Consider the following 21,443-nt stretch of genomic DNA (forward strand, 5'->3'; position numbering starts at 1 on the left):
GGAGCCGTGGTCTGCTTTGCTTGGCTTTACTGACTCCGGGCTCCTCTCAGGCCCGAGCCTCACAGATGTATCTGTAACTCAGCTTACAGTCAGCATCATTCCAAAGCCGGCGTTTGCGCTTGGCGGCGGCGTGCAGCTGACCGCAGTCCTCCCCGTTCTCCCGGTAATCCCAGTCGTCCGGCTGACCTTTGTCCCAGAACCTGAACACAAACACGCGGGTCCAGAAAGAGCCATGTGGAAACATCCTCTGGTGCCTTTTCTTACTTCCGCATGGAGGCGTAGTCAGTTCCGTCCACCCAGCTCCAGTGGCCCTCGTGTGTTCGCTCCACCAGCCCGATCCAGTAGTTAAACCTCAGCTCAGATATCTCTGACAGGTAGTCCTGCGAGGCACAATGGCTTGGTGAGAACTTCACCAAACAAGTGGAGAAACGTGGACAGAAATCCTGGTTTGTATCAGTAACAGTACTGTGGCTTCAGCTCGACTTGTCAGATATGAAATATCAACGCAACGGTCCATGCTCACACTGGCTATAGCAACGCTTTTTATTCTGTTGTGCACACCAAATGTTCTTTATATTGATAATGCCGTGTTGGCAGAGAACCTGCAGTGAATTTGAATAATGTAAAATGATCATTTCCCGAGTATCATCTTGCAAAATCAGCCCTTTAGAACTAATATTTTCATCACATTAGCTCTCCTTTCCAGCTCTCAGCGACCATTTGCTGTTTCCACTCCAGTCAATATTAAATCTTCTTTCCTTAAAGCTTGATCTGACTGAAAAACAGCAAACTATATCCTGTTTTTTATTAGTCTAGACATGAGAATTTTGCAATTTATGTACGTCAAAGTGATTAGTGGTGAACGCTAAACTGCTGAGTAATCCCACCAGTTCCTCGACGTTGTTCAGCACCACTAAATGGCCTCCGAGCGCCACACACTGACTCTCCGCTGAACTCCAGGTCACTGCACTGGTGGACAGCAGGTAGCAGCTTTTCTGGAAGGACCACCAGCCTTCCCTGCAGTTCCCTGTTCTCAGACAGAAGTGCAGTAACCTGGGAGCACGCCGTCACAAGGTCACGGCGTGTTGGACGTTACCTCTGGTCGGGACTCGTGACTGCAACAAGACGTCTTCTGATGCCGTCCCAGCTGTGGTTTTAGGAAAGATTGGTGTGAAATTCACTCTTTCCAGTGTGACCTTTTGATCTGTCACCTGAGCTGGCAGATGTTATGACCTGATGGCTGATCCTCTCCAGGCTGGTCTTGACGTCTGCCAGGCCCTGGTTTATCTGAGGAACTTAAAAACAACCATAACACAGATGAGCACAGTGAAGTGACCAGCAGAAGCCTGAATGGTCCAGTACATTTCACGCCCATGATGATCACCAGGGTCAGCAGCAGCAGAGCTAGAACTCCGTACAGGATGAAGGTCAGGATCCGCTTCAGACCTGAAACAGGGGGACAGCTGCAGTATCTGTGGCGTTCGAGGTGAAACATGAAATGTACGGCTGTACCTGGAGAGGCGGCCTGCACCACACGCACAGAGCTGCCCTCCGGAGGCTCGAACTGCTGGTACTGCGCTTCCATCGCTAGAACAGCATTTTATAACCATTATTATTGTTACAGTAAGTTGTGTTCCTTAGATTAGATGTATTCAGCAAGACAAGAATGTTTCGTATTAATGTCCATCACAGAAAGAAAACATACATTGTGTAACGGTGTAATAGTCCACACACAGAAGTTGAATAAGAAATGAGTTATTTTTCTAAAGTATTAGCAGTAAAATCAATAATGCTAGTTTTGAAATGGGGCACTTACCTTGGTGAACGACAGTATTTGATGTTCGCTGGTTGGACTCTGATCAGACACAAACACAAAAAAAGCCCTCCCCTTTAAAGAGAAAGACTTTCATTGTAATATCGGAACATGTTAGTTTTGATGGATGAGTGGCGGTGTAACTGCATTTCTGAAGGTTGGGAGCGAAAAATCGCAATTGAGGTAACGTTTCTTTGCTTGTAAGTATCTGCCGCACAACACAGTAAAAAAAAAAGATATATTTCATTCCTCTAAAAGCGAATCATAAATGATTCGTCATTCATCTCTTTGCTTAAAAATATGACACAATTATAACTGAAAGAAAATAAAATGCGAGTGTGGCCCTCTAATATTTATTTATAAAAATGACGATTTTTATTAAAAACTTTTAAAATGTTAGTTTGAAACTTGCCCTTATTTAATTAAACGGTCAGATTCAACAGTAGTGTACGTGAAATTACAGTTAAGTCGAAAATAGCTTCTCTGCTTGGCCGCCAGGTGTCGCTGTGAAAATCTATCCATCACCAAAGTGACGCATGCGAGCATAAAGTCGTTTCCGGTCCGCCGGTTGTCACTGAAGCAAAATGGCGGCTCTCGGACGCATCTCTCAAGTGTTGCTCAGGTCTGCTCTGTCTCAGACCAGGCGTCAGCTCTCCGCAGAGGCGGCTGCTCATGGCGCTCATTCAGGTAAAACCGTGCAGAATAATATCTCCAGTTTAATCTTGGGGTGGGCCAAGTGTTTAGTGTCGACTGTGACCTTGCGGGGCTAACGGTGGCTGTGCTAGCTGGACGCTAGCTCGGTGTTAGAAGTCGCTTTGAAATGAGCGTTCACTAACATAGATGTTCTTTTACGGTTATGAAAGTGGTTTGATATCTGTTGCTGTCAAGTATTATTACTGTGTGTGTGTGTGTGTGTGTGTGTGTGTGTGTGTGTGTGTGTGTGTGTGTGTGTGTCATTGGCTATTAGCTGGAGGCCGTTCTAAAGCCAAAGTCAACGAAAGGACATGTTATTCACACGCGGAATTATGCGTCGTAAACAATAACAAGGCGACCATAATTCCCCGATATGTTTGACAAGCTGGTTTACTTTTAAATTTCATGCGTTTTCATTTGTAGTTTCCTTCTTGTTGTGCTTGTAACGGATGCAAAACCCTGGCGTGCGGGATTTGTTTATATCATGATTCGATACATATCAACGTAGAACCCCATTTTCGGCCTATTGTCACACAAAATACTTTAATGTTTTGTGAACTATATGGAAGTTTGAATTCATCCGGTGATGACCTCTAACATTTGCTGACAATTTATCATTATTATCATTATGTTTGCTGTTGTGAAAAAGTGACAGTATAAAGTTGTGTTAATGTCATGTAGTAACTGAATTGAACGATGGGTAACTGGCTTAGAAATGTCAAAGTAAAGGCAGTAATCAAACATAAAATATTTTTAAATATAAATTGTAGTTTGTCAGAATAATTAACATGTATTTATTAAAATGATCATCAGATTTCCTTCTCCCTCTCTGTTTTGTAACATTGACCCTCGGGTTGTTGTTCTTGGGGCTAATGTTTTGTGTTTCTTCTTCTACAGCGAAGACATGGAAGATCTTGACGTTCGTGGTGGCCCTCCCTGGTGTCGCTGTGTGCATGTTGAATACGTGGCTGAAGGAGCAGGCTCACAGCCACGAGCAGCCAGAGTTCGTCGCCTACAGCCACCTCCGCATCCGCTCCAAGGTGATACCATGGCTCCGTGTGTCTGTGAAGCCGTCTGTGATTCTGTTTTGTGAACTTTGTGTGATTGTTTCAGCGTTTCCCGTGGGGAGATGGCAACAAAACTCTTTTCCACAACTCTCACTTGAACGCACTTCCTGATGGCTATGAAGGACACGACTAGATTCTCCTGCCAGACGTCAGCGCTGGAGGCCACCTTTCATGTTCATTTCAGGACCACCCTCTTCATTCTGCTCATGTTGTTTACCTCCATGCTCAGCCCTGAGCACCTCAACAAACACTTCCCATCTCCTGGACCACAGAGCAACATGTTCTTAAAACCTGAATAAATATCAATATTACCTCTAAAATTCGGCTTCTTTTCCTTTTTGGCTGATCTGCTCCCCCCCAACCATCTGTAAATAGTTACTCACCACACTTTTTCCTGGAGTTATTTAATGTTTATTTTTTCTTCACATAATCTGCTTTATTTTAACGACTAAAATGTTTTCCATTTTTATTTGTGAGTTTAGGTCCCAACATCACCACTTGTGTGCACATAAAATCAGTCAAAAAATATCGTGATAATGTGAATAAAGTATGTCAGGACACAGAAATATTCGTACTATGAGATAAGTATCTCCCTTGCGCAGCTAAGATGGACACAGCGCCATCTAGTGGATGTTGTATTTAATGCGGCACGAATAGAATTTTGTCATTTCTTTAATGTATTGATGACTGAAACTTTACTTACACTCTGTTGCCCATTGTTGTTGATGGTACTCTAATATGGAAATAGACAAAGGAAGAATTTATTAGGGAAATGTGGTGACAGAAGCGGTGGAAATCGGTGGAATACATGGTGGAATGTTTCAAGTGACATGATGCAAAGAGAATGAAGAAAAACTAAGTCAGAAAAAGAGGTGTAGAGACCATGTTTTGGCTTTCATTTGAATTCTAATAACACTGCAGCATGAATTGAAGATGAGCACATATTCAGTCACATTCGAGACGCCAGATATTTAAGGTAACGGAGCTGCTGACTGAGATAAAGTGTGTAAAACTGTCTCGCTCTGGTGGCTGCCAAATTGAATTGATCCACGTGACCTCACTCTTTCAAACTCCACCTTCTCGTCGTGAACGCGCTCAAGGCGAATTAGAAAACCCAGGGTTAACAAAGCTGGCGCGCGTCTGACCGCGGCTTTGTCGGGTTTTCCTCCGCGCGGGTGCGCGCAGATGGACCGGCGTGTGCGGGGGCGACGGGAAGGTGCAGTTGATGTCACGTTCGTCAGTTCAAACCGCGCTTGAGCCCCACGTGCTCACTAAACCTAGCATTCTTCAATCATCTCGGATAACTGCGCGAGCCCGCTCCACCCGCAGGGGAAAGTAGTCGATTACCGAATCCTGGATCGGTTTATGGACCAAACCAGAGGTGAGTTCATCTCGTTTCCCATCCAAGTTAGACTTAAAACTACTGTTCTCCCCCCTCAAACTGTATTCATTAGTTTGCTTCTGTCCGTCCTAGAGCCGTGTGTCCGTGTCGGGGCGGCAAAGAGACCGGGGCGCGCGCACTTCTTCAGCGCGAAGGAGCAGACGCTCATCATGAAGTTGTTCGATGAAGAGAAGGCGATCCTGACGGCCAAGTCCAACACCAGCAGCGCCTCCAGGCAGCGGGAGGAGGCCTGGAAGAGGATCGCTGAGAGGATCAACGCGTGAGTCTCCATATCCTGTACAACTCTAGAATCCATGGCTTTGAATCGACTCATATTTCCAGCTTATTCACAGATTATTGCCCGTAATAACGCTCATATTATCAATATTACTACTACCACAGTCCTCAGCTGTGACTGACACAAATGTCATGTCAATGACACAAATGTCCATTTATTGCAGAATGTGAGGGCTGTTAGGGGAACCAATAAAATGAAGTCTTAATGGGAAAACTTGAATAAAATACCTCAGTAAAGAAGAGGCTAAATGAAAACATTGTACATGTCAAAATGTTCCGTTCAAGTGGTTAATATCATATTGAAAGAACGGTGGCAAAAGGTAGAACTTAAAGAAAGTATTATTTTTTTGACATTTTTGCCGAAAAACATAGGGTTTTAAAGTTTCACTGTTGCTTCAGGGGGGCACAAAAATGTGCGCACTTTGCTCAGGTCAGTTGAAGAGAGATGAATAGAGTAATGGTCTCAATGATATTCATGTTAAACTACCTTTCTTTCACTAATGTAAAAGCGTTGTTGTGGTGATTCAATTTCCCTGCTTTCCCAATGGAACGTGAATTGTAAGCTAAGCTGCAGGATAAACCCCCCTGCATGGAAACACAATGATGGAGAACTGTGATTTGCTTTGTTTCCATCTGGTTCTAGACTTAATAATATGTTATATTATTGTTTTATAGTATGAAATGGAATTTCACACAATCATTAATATTGCTTCTTTTTGCTTAAACACCATGTGCCTTTGTTGTCTCAATGCTCTCATTGGTTTTAATTTGGAATGTACCATAAGGGGGAGGGTGGAATGGGTTGTGGTTTGTTTTTGTTAGTTTTTTTCTGCTCTGTTATTTGGCAGAATTCATCTCATGGTCTTGATATTATGTCTTGCTATTCTGTATTCTGCAAAAAAAAAAACAGTAAAATATGTTTAAAACAATAACAATAATATCAAATGGAATTGGCGTGAAGGTGTTTCCTGCTCTCAGGGCGTCAGACAGCGGCTGCAAGAGGTCGTGGCAGCAGGTGAAAAACAAGTATAAGAACATCGTCCAGTCAGGTTGGGCCTCAGATTTAGCCTTTCATTCCACTGTGCAACTGTTTAACCTCATGACGTGTGTGTGCAGCCCGACGACGGAGGAATGAGATGATGAATCACAACAGTCTGTCGGACGCAGCGTTGCTGAGCTCAGGGGAGGAGAGCAGGCTGCAGATGAGGGACGACAGCCTGGGCCTGGATGTTCTGCCGGGAGCCGCCTGCATGGAGGCCATGACCGGATCTGAGAGCTCCTTTATCGGAAGTGGGTGCTCAAGTCATCCCTGTGTCTGTCAGCCTCGAATCTCGATGCTCTTTACAGCTCCTCTGGGACAGTTCTGCTTGTATATATAGTGGTCAGTATAGTGGAGGCCTATGAATGAAAAACCGCCAGATCAGTGGATCGTGTGAAAAAAAAAAGAGAGGATTGGTCTCTAACTATGTGACTCAGTCTCGAAATGACCTAAATGTTTTGCTGAATAGATCTGGTTTATTGGCACTGGCACTTAGTTGTTGGCTGCCAATAGATTCGGTTCATAAGCAACAAGTCCTGACTCCAGTCAAACATGGTGGAATCATGAGATGTTTGAGTGCGACTTTTCAGATGTGGTGCATCATACAAGGTTCAGTATTGAGTTTAAATACAGAGTAGTTACAGGTTGTAAGACCTGACCTCGGAGTGTTGTGCGCAGCGTCCGGCCACCCCGTCCTCCTGATGCCTGTCACCAAGGTGGAGCCAGAGAGCCTGAGTGAGGCGGAGACGGACGTCAGTGAGGCTCAGTATGAAGGGGTCAGTCACTCAGTGTCTTCATGTGCCAACATACCTTCATAAAACAGCTGCATTCTGGATGTAAAAGGAAGAAGTTTGATGATCAACTAAATCGCTATCGGAGCCTTTATTTTTCTTTTAATGAAAAAAAAAAATCACTTTAAGCAACACGGTTCTTTGGTGGCACTCACAAACTTGCTTATTTATTTCAGGTTTTCGATCAACGCGGTCGCGATAGTTCAGCATTTGCTCCTCCGACTGGCAGAGGTGAAGAGGTGAGGCTTGTGTGTTGTTATTGCTGCGTTGCGTGATCCAGCCACTTCTTCATGCCTGTTTGTCTGGACTGATTCATGCTGTCACGCTCGGCAGGAACCCGCTGACAACCTCAGGAAACTTTACTGCGCCTACCTGAAGAAGGAGATGGAGAACCGGGACCATGAAATGGCCTACAGAGCCCTGAAAATGAGGAAGTTGGAGAAGGAAATTTTACTCCTGGACAAACAGCTGAAGTGACAGACGCGCTGGTGTCATGGCGGTCGCTTGGGGGCGCTGTCTGGGCGTCTGTGTGGAGACACAGCTGACGCCACAGAGTTGCAGTGTCACAGGAACCTGACGTGGGTCTGAGGGCCACTCGACTCCGGATTTAGGAGAGACTCCTGTCAATTGTCCAGACACCTACCGGGCGAGAGACGTCTTTACTGGTTGTGGATTTGACTTTTTTGACTGATTTAAAGCAAAATGAAATCAACAGTTTCTAAGTGAACGACTTTATTTTCTCAAATGTTTCTCTAGAAAGTTGCATAAGAGCTTGAGGCTGGTCGGAGGCTCAGATAATTGGAGATTTTTACAATGTTTTATGGAGTAATGTTCGAGGTTCACACTCGAAATATCTTCAGAAAATGATTTTGCTTTGAATTCTCGAGTTATTTTTTTCTGTACTTAAAAAAACTAACTCATTTAGGCTTAGATGGTTGTGCTTGAGTGCAAAATGTTTGTCCTCTCTATTTGGTCTTCCAGTTTCCCAAATTTAATATGCCTTGACTTTCATACAAATCCCTGTAACAGCCTCCCAAAGTTGTGTTTGGGGTGTATGTAGCGTTATTAACGCCCAATACTGCGGTCATAACTGTGACGTCACGTTTTAACTCATGAACTGGACTGCGACAAGGAGAAACAAAATCTAGTTAAAACTATTTTAGAACTCAAATTGCTACTTAAAGATTTGTGTTTTGGGACAGCAAAAATATATGAATTCACCATCGAGTTTTGAGATGAAATAGTAACTTGACGCATAACAGATGACGCCGTTTACAAACTGAATTGACGCGCGTGACTTTTTCTTTCAAACGCCACGCCGTGAACGCGCTTCAGGCTGAATGAAAGAATCCTGGGTTAACAAAGATGGCGTCCCACTAACGGCTTGCTTCAGCCGATTCCTCCTCTTCTGTGCGGGTATGCGCCGGCGCCCCTGTGTCAGTGGAGTTAGCCCTGGGGTCCGCGTGAGCCCCACTTTAGTTAGTCTCTATAAAACCTCCACGTCCACGCTGGATCATCTCGGATAACTGCGCGGGCACGCGTCGGCCACAGGGGAGAGTAGACGATCGCCGAACTGTGGATCACAGCTCATGGACCAAACAACAGGTGAATTGGCTTTTCCGCCTAAGTTAAACAAATGCAACAGCTTTATTAATGAACGTGTTTTTTTCATCACGGACGTGTGTCAGGTCAGACCGGAACTCTTCTCTCATCATGACGTTGCTGAGGCGATCGAGACTGCCAGGTCCAACATGAGCAGCGCCTGGATCAGAGGTATTGCTGGACGGATCAATGCCAAGGTAGAACACTAAAGTTTTTTTTTTTTTCATGTATTCTATTAATCTGTTGGAATGGTATCAATTAACAACAGTATGTTGCGATTGACAGCTAGCGATGCTGTCAATGTTTTGTCACTGAACGCCCCTTCAGTTCTAAAAGTACCATGTATCTACCGAAAGCGCACCGTTTTCACCATAACTACCTTACACTGTTACTATAACTTGGATTACTATTACTGCTGCTGTTACTACTCTGACTGCGGCGACTTTCACACTTTTAACCGTCTCTTTCCTGCTACCGTAATATTTACCGCAACAGCCGTCCGTATTCTTACTATTTCTACTAAAAATAATTCTTACCTACTAATGACGTTTCTTTTCTAAGCGATTTCTTTCTTCTTTTTTTTCCATTTTGACTCCTATAGCGAACCGTCGCTCTCCGTTTGTCCCCGCCCGCACGCCGTACTTTCACATGACTTCCCCTCCGTGTGACCCACATTCCTCCGGAGGATCAACTCCGCCGACCCTTCCCTTGATGGATCTGGACTCTGCTGTGTCCAGCTCCTGACATCTGCTGCTGTGTCCGGACTTGGACCGGAACCCCCGCCGTGATGCGGACTCTCTGAAAGTTGCTTTTCTTTTTTACCAGAACTGATGAACTGTTCTGGACTCGGTGATGGCTGAGATGGCACCACCCGAATCCAGATGGTGAGTCTGCACACGTCTTCTTGTTGCTGTTGTCGCTGTGATGTTAGTAGCTTTTATGCCAGGCCTTGAACTCACCAGACTTGGCATCCGACACGACCGATGTTGCTGTTGTGTAGAGTTTCTTGGCGACCAACGGAGTGAAGAGTAGGTGACCGAAGTGACAGTCATGTTTAACGGGCAGGTAGAAGCGGTCATGCAGATGCAGTGTTTACTTGGGCAAGCTGGTATTTACTGTCACTCCGGTTATGATAAGGCTCTGAAACTAAATGTAAAAACAACTCCAGTGCACTGCTGTGTAGTGACCATAAGCCCTGGTGAAAGGCAGGACTAGTAGTACTAGTACTAGTACTTGTGACTGTTTGAATGCTTGCTGTACACAGTGCGTTAGAAGTGGTGATATCTTTTGAAGCAGATGCTTTTATCTCGTAAAAGAGCGAGGTCAGATGTGATTGTCACAGCCAGGCCAAACATTCCTGAGCACTGGGCTCAGGAATGTATGATATTTATATCATATGAATGTGATAAACCGCTCTTTTGTTCCTGTTTAGGCGCAGACTTTGTGTGCTGTGTGTTGCAGGTGTAGCTACTTCCTGGTCTATGATGGATCCCTGGTTCAGGGCGAGGGGGACCGCACCAGAGAAGGGATCTGCTACTTCTACCCCGAACAGGTCTGACCTCCCCGGAGTGTGTGTGTGTGTTGCTGCTTGGTCTGACCCAGCCGTGTTGTCCAGACGCCCCTGGACAGCCAGGAGCTGCTGTGCGGTCAGCTGGCCGGCGTCTGCCGCTGCGTTTCGGAGCTCTCCTCCTCTCCCGTCCGCGTCCTCAGACTACGGCGCAATAAGTTTGCCATTCGCATGAAGGACGACTTCATCTGGGTGAGTGAGCCGCGCACGCTTCCCTCCCAAATGCTGGACTCTGAGGTGTTCTGCTGTAGGCCCTGGGCTGCTCCGTGGATGTCCCCACTGTCAGCGTCTGCCAACTCCTCGACCAGCTGATCGACCTCTTCTGCTTCTATAACGGACCTGTTCGACAGAGCTACCAGGTGCTGGTTCATAAACTCAACAACAACTCAACTCTGAATGACTACATCTGCGCTCCTGCTCTGCAGCTCCACAGCAGGGAGTCTCTGGCGGCTCGGTGGGCTCAGTACCTCTCGTATCTGCTGCCGGGTTCGTCGGAGCTACATCAAATCTTCAGCTGCCTCAAGACCATCGACTACTCAAACGTACGAGACCTAGTTCTGCATTCTCCCGACTCATCGCTGACAGGATGTGGCTCTGTTTTGCAAGTGTGCATGACATGACAAAAACCGGCTTCTATTCTTGGTCCTCATGAAAGGATGATGGTTTGATACGTTTGACCGACTGAAACATGGTTGCAGCAACTTCATGGTGAATCTGCTTGTTGAGTTAAAGTGAGTTTCATCCTCAGGTGGACCCACTGCTGCTGCTCAAAGCTGCGCTCATTCTGCAGGCGTGCCAGCGCTGCCCTCTGGTGTTGGCGGGGTGTGTCCTCTTCAGGGGGAGGTAGGTGGACCCCCTAAAATTGCCTCTGTGCGGACTGGACTGTGACCTGTCCAGGGTGTATTCCTGCCGCTAGGATGGACTCCAGCACTGCCCGCAACCCTGACCAGGACTGAGTTAACTGCCGATGCATGTGTGTGTGTGTTTGAGTGTAGCGACCGTGTGCCTGCAGACGGATCCGTCTTGAAGCAGCTCTGGGTTTGGTGCTCTCCACTAGGCACTCTGGTTTCCTCCCACTGTCCTCGAATGTAATGGTTTGTGTGCATGTGTGTGGTTGTAATAAATGGCAGGAAATGAAAACACTCACATATAGATCGGACAATTCCATTGGGTCCAGACAAAATTTGAATTTACTACCAGCATAATAACTCAGGACTGACTTCACACTGAGGCTGAGTTTCAGATTTGGGCCCAGAATTCCTGGCTGCGCTCAGAATCTTCCAAAGTTCCTAGATCACCATGCTTGTTTTGCCATGTGTCTTTGCTAACCCCTGCCTCTGCTCTGTGCAGGGTGGTGAGCACGCAGATGACTCCGGAGCTCACCATGAAAGTGATGGTTCACGAGAGTGAGACGCACGACCAGGTGGGCCTTGCTGCTCTGACTCACTTCTCACCGGCCTCGTTCACTGAAACCAAACACGCTACTCACTGTGATGCCGCTCAAGTCAGATTTCATCCCTTTATCCTGCTGATTCAGCACATTTAGCATCGATAGCTCTTTAGACTGGCTTCAGTGCTTAATGGTGATGGGCTGGTGAGGCTTCATGAAACGGTGTCCGCGGTTTCAGAACTCACTAGGAGGTGCTCTTGGTATAAAAATAGTGTGAGGTTTCTGTGAAAGCTAAGCCAAAGATTTGCCATCTAGAGGGCTCTGAAAATGGTGACATCACCGTACAACAAAATATAAAGATACATTGAAAAAAAAAACCTTTTTAAACATACACTTTATAAGAACATGTTTTTTATGTTTAACTGGACTAAATACAAACACATGCTTAACACATTTAGCACAGCTTAATGCTAAATATATTTTAATTGATCAGCATGCTAATGCTATTTCCTCTTCTGGTGAGTAAACAAGTTGTATCTGCGATAAAAATACAAGACAAAACACTAATATTGGCATTGTTAGCATTAGCATGAGGCTAGCATAGCGACTACATGTGTGAAGCTGTTGGCTGTAATGGCGTTTTAATGAGAAGTGAAGGAGAGAGAGGTTCACGACGGTGAATGAATTTGAACTAATTTCACCTTTAAGGCTGCAACGATAGGAGATGGTGGAACATCCAGCTGTTTCGGCGATGCTGTCAGCTCCACTCCTGTGTTCCTCACCACCCAGGAGCTCCACTACCTGCACTCTGCTCCGGTGGACAGCAAAGACAGCAGGTACGCAGGTCTTTACTAGGTCCGCCTCTGATCGAGTCCTGACTCCTTGTTCCTGCCCCGCAGGTCTTTTCCCACTCCGCACAAATACACGCCGCTCAAGAAGACTCGACTCTCCCGGACCTTATCTGACGTGGCCTCCACCGACTCGGAGCCGTCGGAGCTGGGTGGCTCCCAGTCTCCACAGAGCCGGTCGAGTCCTTACTTATCAGTGTTCAGCCCCGGAGCTCCCCAGAGCAGGGAGGAGGTCACACCCCCGCCACAGACCCTGCCGTCCCCTGCCTCCACTGGCAAAACCTCCCGTCAAGCGGACGAGTCTCTGTACTTCAGTGTTCAGGGTGTGGAAGAACCAGACGCTTCCACTCCCCAAGTAGGAACCTCCGCTAAACACGAAGAGACTCACGGTTACACAGACCCACCGGACGTGAGAGCGCCACCCTCTGACCTCCAGACCGACCAGGCCACCCTGGTCCCCATGACGCTCTACCTTCACCGGGTGCGGGGCCTGGTCCTGGCTCTGCTGGTCGAGCCTCACTTTTTGAGTGACAGCGCCTCCATGGAGGAAGTGGTGAGTAAACGCGTCATGCACAAAGTCCTTTCTAAAGTCTTGTAACATGAGATTGCTCTACCTATAAATGAGAAGTATCAGTTTAAGTACTTCCTCCGGCCGTTAGAGGGCGCCACAGCTTCCCTGCATCTGAGAGAATCATCAGATGAAGTCACTATGTTGGAGAGAACATGTGTTTCTATTTATTTAAAGCAGTGAACGTGTCAAGCGTTTGTGCACGTAACTACATAACAAATATTATATGTATGATTTTTCTTATTTAGTTTTACTCACTGCTACTGCCCTATATTTAATTTATCCATTTAATGAATACTTTTTTTGAGCATTCACAAGATGCTTAATACAGTGCGCACCATGTGACAGCAGGTGGCAGGAGCTCTCAGTTCCATATTTGCTAGTAGTCCTACCGTTTCTGCGTGTATTTTTGTGGTTCATTTCATGTCAGAGGTCCGACAAACAAATACGTCACAGTGGGTCTGTCATTTTCATTGCTTTACGAAACCTGCATGCGTATTTGTTTATTTTAAAAGTAGGAGATTCTTCCAGAATATCTCATCAAATATGAGAAAAAATCATCTTTCAGGGATAACAATGCATGAATAGAAATTCTAGAACACCTCTCTTTTCTCATGTTTTTTCCAGCAATGAGAAATGACTAAAAGTGACGTCATCATCACATGATCACATTCATACTGTGAATAATCTATCAGTTTTATATTTCAAACATACAGATGTTTTTTTACAAAACATCTGGCCGCCACATTTAATATTACTGTGGTTAAATAGTAATGTAAATAATTGTGATATGAAGTATAGAAATGTTATGAAAACGGCTTCAACATGATCAACATGTCCGGACAGTTTCATTGACATCCGTTGCTGAGCCAGGTCAGCAGCCACTGACCCGCCCACCTTATCACCTGATCAGGTTTGTGGCGACACGCTGTCCTCCGTCTGTCTGTCTGAATGTGAGATATTTCCTGCCCTCGGCCCTGAGTGCACTAACCGCTCTTTGTGATGCTAACGTGTGATATGCCTTGTATACAGTACCACAGCTGCCTGGCCTCGCTGAATGGACTGGAGGCCCATCTGAGGAGCATCTCTCCAGGGGCCCTGGCCGCCGCGGCAGCACCCTACGTCTTCGCCCATTACGACTGCGTTCAGAGCACCCTGGCCAGTAAGTGCGGCGCGGCACTGCCGCCGGGGCAGCGTTAGCCGCCACTGAACGGAAGCTCTTTTGTCTGGTGAATGTGGTGCTGAAGTCTGCTGTTTGTGTGTGCAGCCAACATGTCTGGTCGACCAGGGGGAGCCCCGGAACGCCCCTTTGTCAGGGCCACGTCGCTGCTCCACTCTCATTTCTGCAACTCTGAAACTCTGCAGGAGGCTATTATCAGGTCCGTATGGCAGCCGCCGCCGCTGCAGGGGCGGGGGTGCAGGGTCGGGGGAAGGGCAGGGAGCTGTCATCCTCAGCTCAGTCGCAGGTCCACTCCTGACTCTGCCTCCAACTGACGCCTGTTTTAATACAGTCACTTTCAAGATCAGTGAACGTGTCTTCGCCTTACTGTGCGTGAGGTGTTGAGGTTGACAAACATGCTGACTCGTGCGATTATAGTGCTGTAAATAGTCTTCAGAAAATGGACAGATGAGTGGAATTACAACCACTGGGGTCTCTCAACAGGAGCGCCGGGGCTGCCGTGTACGGCACCCGCAGCGTGGCCCACGAGACCTTCTTCCTCCAGCAGGGGGCAGCAGTGAGGAACTCTGGCATCCCGAACCACCAGGACAGCGCCTTCTCGCTTCCCAGCAAGGCTCGGCACCGGCTGCTGAAGCACGGCGTCAGCCTGCTGTGACCTCGGCGCCCTCACGCTCCTTCACACCTGTGCGGCTGTGTGGCCCCGTACTTTAAACTCTGTCCTGTGAGCGAGCCATGGACGCAGCAGCAGCTTGTGTTTTCTTATTATTCTTAATATTTATGTTGATCTTAAGTTATAGTGGACTAAAGAGACACCCTGGTGAATCCCTTTATAAAGGTGACGTTACTCTTCAGTTCCGCTCTTACGTCCTGAAGAAGGAAAACTCCATCCATCCTCATCCGCTTATCCAGCTTCAGAAGGTCACATCCACCAGCTCCAACTGGAGGATCCTGAGACGCTCCCGGGCCATTGAGGAGGTGTCATCCCTCCACCTGGTCCTGGGTCGACCCCTCGGTCTCCTCCCAGCTCCACCTCCAAAGGGGGGCCTCCAGGGGGCGTCCTCACGAGATGCCACCTCAAATGACTCCTCTCAACACGGAGAAGGAGTGGCTCTACTCCGAGTCTCTTCCGAGTGACACGCTCTTTCTAAGGCAGACACCCGCCACCCGTCTGAGAAAACTCATCTCAGCCGCTTGGATCTGGAGGGAAAACTGAGTTTTAAATCACTTTGCTGAGACCAAGTATCTTTTTGTCCATGCAGATTTTGGATGCTCATATTTCACAGCGGTTACAGCGGTTTGTTAAAGTCCCTTTTGTTTTTATTATTATTACCAGTGATGGCTTGTGCAAAAACTTCCACTAGTGGATGAAGCAAGTATCCCAGACCCACTTCTGCTTCTGAGGTCTGACCATATTTACACTTGAAACAGTTTGAGGTTCTCGCCCCTGCAGATGAAGCTAAGAGCCACCTGACACACCAAGTTGCTCGGCGTGAATGTGTCTGATGTGATCAGGTGGTCGTGTCAGGCAGCGTGTGTAAGTCTGTGTTTTAATATTTATTATGACAGGAGCTGTTTTTCACTGTGAAAACTCCAGAACTACTGACTTCTCTTCCTCCTCTCTCGCGTCACATCAGTCCTGCTCCAGCTTCTGTTTGGAGCCGCAGGGGTGGCCAGCTTCAGGAGCGGCCCCCGAGTGACCCCGCCGTGCTCTCCTGCTCAGATTCAGCTCTTGTTGTGAGAAGGTGAAGTGGTGTGTGTGGAAGGACGTGCTCTTCAGGGGAGGAGAGTCAAACAGTCTTCAGACTGAGCCTGTTTTTGTCCAAATGTTGTCGAGATAAGTGGTTTATTTAACATATCCAAATCACCTTTAACCCCTTATTTACCGGTTGATGTTGACTCTGGATCCTGTTTGGCAAGTCACTCCTTCTCTTCCTGAACATTTAAGACAAAAGAAAGATGCGTTTACACGGTTAACTGTCCTGTTTTAAAGTAACTTTGCTTGACTTTTGGCTTGACCCCTTGACCCCTGCAGGTACTGACCACTGCAGGCTCGGCAGCCCATGGGAAGTCATGTGATCAGATCCATTAGCGCTCATTCAGTTTCAATTCTTGCTTTGCCGTTAGAGTGAATGTTATAGATATATATATATATAAAGTATGTTATAAATATTAAACCTGGACTGTAGCCATGAGAACTTGCTTTCTGTTTTGGAGGTATGGTGTGATGTAGTCAACACAATGTTTGGTTTACATTTTTTTTTTATTTATAGTTTTTGATTTTCAAAAATAGTTTTCGTATGCGTCTCTGAGATTCTCTGGTTGTTACTTTGAAAACCGAATAATTATTCAGATACAAGGGTCAGTGACGAAGCAGCTTTGTGATGCAAGTAGCTCTGTGACCAACTGTCAGGCAGGTATCTGAGACAGGACGTGAGATTGCTTTGATAGTTGCACCAACCTCCTAGAGTCACTGGAAAACTATATAATAAAGAACAAATCCCTACATTTATTATTCTAAAAAGACATATTTTTAGGTAATTTATTCTTTTTTATTTCATTTTAAAATTCATTCCTGTTTTATTTTTATGTATTTAGATTTCTATGTCTGTATTCGTACCACCGCAGCTGATAATAGAAATGTTCAATTTCTCCTTAAAAGAGTGTAATTTCACAATATTTCTTCTCCCTCAATATAGATGAACAAAATAAAAAATAAATAAATGCGTTGTTAAGTGTTTTATGTCTATTCCTACAGTGAGGATCTTAACTTAAAATATAAAACACGAAGCGTCATAGTGTTTCACCTATTTCTTTTTTTTTTTTTAATAATTATTATAGCATTGTTTATTTATTTATTTTAAAAAAGATAATTTAAGACTATTTTCTCGTGGTCCGTTGACTTGATGGCCCCTCACAACTGTCACAGAACCCAATGTGGCCCCTTTGGAATCTGTGCTGCCCTCTTTGCATTTTCATTGTAAATAACTTGGTATTTACGTCTTATATTTTTAAAACAATGTCATTTTTTCAACTCGTCCCTTTGAAAAAAAAGAACATGATTCAGTATCTTATGTACTGCACACCTTTCGTTATGTAAGCCAATGTATATAAGTACATTTTCATGTAGCATAAGATCTGCGTTTGGTTAAAAGGGATCTAACATTTTCATTTTTAATAAAGTTAAGAAATGGAAATGAAACAAGCTAGACTGAATGATAATAATACAAAGACTGACTCTCGCGCAGTGTCCCACAGCACTTTCTGTCGGGGCCCCAGAAGCGGGGCTCCAGCCTGATCTGCCTGCGCTGCCTGGATGGTCCGGCTCGGGAGTCGTTAGGCTCATTAGCCCCGCGGCTGAATGTGAATGGGGGTCTCGGGGGCCGCGGCGCTCTCGGGGGCGCCTCATTATGCAGGAGCGCTGAATGGGAGCAGCGGGGGGCAGCAAATGGCTCGTTAGGGCCACCAACAAAAAGAGGGGCAGGGACGCGCGGATTCAAATTCTAAGAGGGAAGATGCGCCATTGTCAGGGGAATATATAGCGGGAGGTGGCCCCTGAGCGCGGGACCGACCCAGGACAGGCCAACATGAGGACGCCTCTGCAGCTCTGGATGCTCCTGTGTCTCGCCACCGGAGGCTCCGCTCGCGCCCTGGATGGATCGTTGCTGAGGGACTCCGCCGGCTCCGAGGGCCACAGGTGCTCGGAGCTGGCGGCGCCCTGGCTGGAGAGCAGCGAGCCGCCCCGGGACGGAGCCGCGGGGCTGCGGCTGAGGCTGCGGCCCTGGGCCCCGGGAGCCTCCCGCGGCGCCGTGTTCCCCGGGAAGAGTCTGTTCAGCTTCGTGAGGAGAGTCTACCACTGCTGTCAGCGGGGCGGAGGCTGCAGGAGCCTGAAGGGGCTCCAGGGACGCCGGAGAGGAGGTGAGTCAGCCGCCGAGGAGCCGAGCTCCGGAGGAAGAGTCTCCGGGGGAAATGTTCAACTAAACTTCGGCCTGCAAAACGGAATCCATTCGTGAAGCTATAAACCAAAATGTACTGAAGAACATCAACGCAGCAAACGAATCAAAAACAGCTCAAAATGTTTTAAAGTCAAGTCAACATTATTTTTTGACATAACTTTTGTGACACATAAATAAATAAACACGTTCGTATTTGTCCGTTTTCAAATGGTAAAAGTATGTTTTAGTGCAATAATGAAGGCGTTTCTGTCATTTAATTGAATATATCTGCAGTATTTAGATTTGGATTGTAATTTTCATGTCCCCCCAATGCATCGTATATTATTCAGTGTGTATATGTTTGAAATAAATAATGAATATTAGTAACGATAATATGAGTTTGCAATCTTAAATTATGAACGCTGTATAAATTCATATATAAACAGGAGGAAACTGTTCCATATAAAACTGTTTTATGTAGAAATTAAATCAGAAAATGGACAGGCTGAACATTAATATTTTAACAAAAGCGACCATTGAAATGAAAAGGTTTCACAGTCGTGGCTCTCTGACTGATCTATATTATCAAACCCGTAACATTGACACCCAGGTATATTTACAGGGCTGATAAATGGGGGGTTAACTGGAGGCCGAATCGGAAACAGTGCTGCTCCATTGAGTGAACACATTGTCACCATGTTCACTGTTTTCAAGTGCACGTGGCTCATCAGAGTTCCCCACAGGGACGTCAGAAATGGTGTCAAGCGTGTGACTGGCGCGGGCGGGAATGTTGCTCAGCATAAAGCAGGAGGAAGCGCTGACGTCAGGGTTCGGGACGGCACCACAGCCGTATATGTGACCGAGCTTCTCCAACCACTCTGATTGTCACCAGCACTGTTTTGCATTCTCCTGCTGCAGCTGCAGTTTGAATGCTGATGTGCCTGGAAAGCAGTTTGGAGGACTTCAATGGCCTGAATAATTAATTCATCTGTATAGAGGAGCCTGTTATCTGCATTTAAATGACTCTGACTGAGCCCAATGTCTCCTCCGACACTTGTCCAGGTTCCCTGCTGACAGATTAACAAGGCATTAGAGCCGAGGGACCCGAACTGTGCTGACAGTCTGTTCTCTCCTCAGATTCAGACGTGGAGTTCCTCCTCACCGGGGAGATCTACTCCATGACGGTGGTGCGAGCCGAGCTCCACCTCCAGCTTTCCAACCCCCATCACCTGGAGGTCCGACCGTCGCTTCCCGCCATGGCCAAGAGAAACCTTCCCACAAGGTAACCAGAAGCAACTTTTGCTGAAGAGTCCGCTCCTGTGTGCCACTCAGGAGCTGGTGATGCGATGGTGAGGCTTCATGAAACCTCGCTTTCAGAGCCCACTATATGGCTGCTCTAAAATCGTTGGATTTGAAGACCCATTTCGTGAAACCTCACATCGTTTTTAAGCTGAGAGAGCCACCTACTGAACATTGAAATATCTCAACGGTCTTGCAACTAGCAGACATTCCTGAGAGCTGTGGTGGGCTGGTGAGGCTTCATGAAACACTGGCCTCATTTTCAGAGCCCACTAGATGGCGCTCTCTGGTTGAAAGTCTTTGCATTGAAACAACAATTTCAGTGAAGTCTCACATGATATTTGAAACACAGCGCCACCTACTGAGCTACCTGAGAGCGATCCACTGAGACCATGAGCACCTTCATAACCACCTTCGAGTCACATATCCTCCCAACCTTTGAAGTGAAGAACGAGCGCGTGTTGTGTCCCGACTAGTGATGGAAGCTTCATGAAACAGTGTCATTTTCACAGGCTTAAAAATGGTGTGAGATTTAATTTTTGGCCATCCATGGCCACCTATTGAGCTCTGAAACGGAGGACACTGTTTCATGAAGCCTCACCAACCCATGACTAATAAGTGACTGAGGATCTGACATTTCAAATTCAGAACTGTCACAGAGCTCTCATTTTAGGCACGAATTGAATGTTGTTGTTCCTCTTGTTTGGCAGATATAATTTGGGATCCCGGGACAACTCAGTGGACCTGCGTGTGGATCTGCTCTTCCTCTTCCAGAATCTCCAGGAGGCCGCGGGCCTGGAAGGCGGCGGAGGCCACGGCCTGGTGCACATACGCCAGGACCCCAGCAGGAGGCATGTCCTGGGAAAGCAGTCCTCTGAGCGGGCCGTGGAGGACCCTGCTGCTGATGTTTGGAGGGAACTTGGTCTGGCGCTGAACTGCAGTCTGAACGGAGACGAGGTCTCCTGCCAGACAAGCGGCGTCCACCTTCTTCACGCGCCCTTCATCGCCCTCTATTACGCGTAGCCGCCAATCTTGGCGCCGCTGACTTGATGCACTTCAACATAAAATCTATTAATTTATCATCCTATTTTAAACATATAAATTTATATATATACTAATATGTACGTTTGTCAATAAGATATATAGCAGGAGATTTGTTATTAAAGTTCAACTGAATATGGAGTGAAGTTGGCTTGTTTGTTCAGCAGTTTGGACTCACTGCTGATACCAGGGTCTATTTACGCTGTCGTCACAGTTGGGGACCAAAACTGAGCACCTGGACAAACAGAGCCGTCGTGACACACTGCAGAGAGATTGTCAGTGTCTCATGAAGGTTCAAACAACCAGGAGGAAACTCTTCAGACGTTCACAGCACTGCTTCGTTCAATGCCAGGATCGAATGACAAAATGAACGTAAACAATAATGTAAATAATAAAAGTAAATGAGAACTTCAACAAATAAGTTGAAAAATCATTTCGAAAATACATTAAAAAAGCGGGTGAAAGTACATGATGGAGTAAAGAATGTACTGCTCCTGCCACAAAACAAAGGTGGTGTCTGTTGTTGAGATTCACTCCTGGAAATGTCATGTCCACCTGAAAGAGCAACTGACTCAGTTGTGGGGTCACGTCAGAACTTATGACAAAAGATATTCCATGGTGACTTGAAGAAGAAGCTTCATTTAAAAGTAACGGTGGGATTTTAAAGTAATGATGCTTGAAATCAAGGCTAAGATCAGTGTTATTGACAGAGACGTGTCATTTACAAAGAAAACAAAATGAAAAAGTAAAACAAACGAATCCACAAAAGAACCGACCACGTCTTCTCTCTCCAGGAAAACTCTACTGTTGGCATCAGCACCATTTACATCAGTTAAAGAAGGGTGTCCGGTACATCATGAACGAGCGACAGCCCAGCTACATTTCGGGGCCAGATTCATTCAAGACTAGTCTCTTCATTCATGTTGAAATATTTG

At 46.3% G+C, this 21,443-nt stretch overlaps 4 protein-coding genes across 5 annotated transcripts; 3 read left to right on the forward strand and 1 right to left on the reverse strand.

The window, feature by feature from the left end:
• Positions 1–12: 12 nt before the first annotated feature.
• On the reverse strand, positions 13–1,859 carry asgrl1 (asialoglycoprotein receptor-like 1). Its single transcript, XM_053869764.1, has 8 exons — positions 1,817–1,859; positions 1,513–1,587; positions 1,363–1,446; positions 1,212–1,295; positions 1,097–1,147; positions 888–1,027; positions 265–380; positions 13–200 (listed from the first exon to the last, which is right to left on the reverse strand). The coding sequence occupies exons 2-8, from the start codon at positions 1,583–1,585 to the stop codon at positions 47–49; spliced, it is 702 nt and encodes a 233-aa protein (XP_053725739.1). The 5' UTR covers positions 1,586–1,587; positions 1,817–1,859; the 3' UTR covers positions 13–46.
• A 477-nt stretch (positions 1,860–2,336) lies between these two features.
• Positions 2,337–3,893, forward strand: LOC128762023 (cytochrome c oxidase subunit 6A, mitochondrial). The gene is made up of 3 exons (XM_053869767.1): positions 2,337–2,500; positions 3,404–3,546; positions 3,620–3,893. The coding sequence occupies exons 1-3, from the start codon at positions 2,398–2,400 to the stop codon at positions 3,704–3,706; spliced, it is 333 nt and encodes a 110-aa protein (XP_053725742.1). The 5' UTR covers positions 2,337–2,397; the 3' UTR covers positions 3,707–3,893.
• Positions 3,894–7,572: 3,679 nt separating this feature from the next.
• On the forward strand, positions 7,573–17,346 carry hps4 (HPS4 biogenesis of lysosomal organelles complex 3 subunit 2). 2 transcript variants are annotated; one of them, XM_053869757.1, is made up of 14 exons: positions 7,573–8,686; positions 8,770–8,880; positions 9,509–9,567; positions 10,145–10,235; positions 10,299–10,442; positions 10,502–10,609; positions 10,676–10,792; positions 10,999–11,093; positions 11,601–11,673; positions 12,349–12,476; positions 12,540–13,041; positions 14,089–14,218; positions 14,324–14,435; positions 14,720–17,346. In XM_053869757.1, exons 3-14 carry the CDS (start codon positions 9,536–9,538, stop codon positions 14,889–14,891), a joined length of 1,704 nt encoding a protein of 567 aa, XP_053725732.1. In that variant the 5' UTR covers positions 7,573–8,686; positions 8,770–8,880; positions 9,509–9,535; the 3' UTR covers positions 14,892–17,346. The 2 variants fall into 2 exon arrangements, with proteins under 2 accessions (XP_053725732.1, XP_053725731.1); XM_053869756.1 differs by having other exon boundaries at positions 9,285–9,567; positions 14,720–17,345.
• Positions 17,347–17,811: 465 nt separating this feature from the next.
• Positions 17,812–20,812, forward strand: si:ch211-170d8.2 (uncharacterized protein LOC571755 homolog). The gene is made up of 3 exons (XM_053871517.1): positions 17,812–18,151; positions 19,306–19,450; positions 20,178–20,812. The coding sequence occupies exons 1-3, from the start codon at positions 17,821–17,823 to the stop codon at positions 20,488–20,490; spliced, it is 789 nt and encodes a 262-aa protein (XP_053727492.1). The 5' UTR covers positions 17,812–17,820; the 3' UTR covers positions 20,491–20,812.
• The last annotated feature ends 631 nt before the right edge of the window (positions 20,813–21,443 follow it).

Source organism: Synchiropus splendidus, chromosome 7, assembly GCF_027744825.2.
Source record: "Synchiropus splendidus isolate RoL2022-P1 chromosome 7, RoL_Sspl_1.0, whole genome shotgun sequence".
Lineage (NCBI taxonomy): Eukaryota > Metazoa > Chordata > Actinopteri > Syngnathiformes > Callionymidae > Synchiropus > Synchiropus splendidus.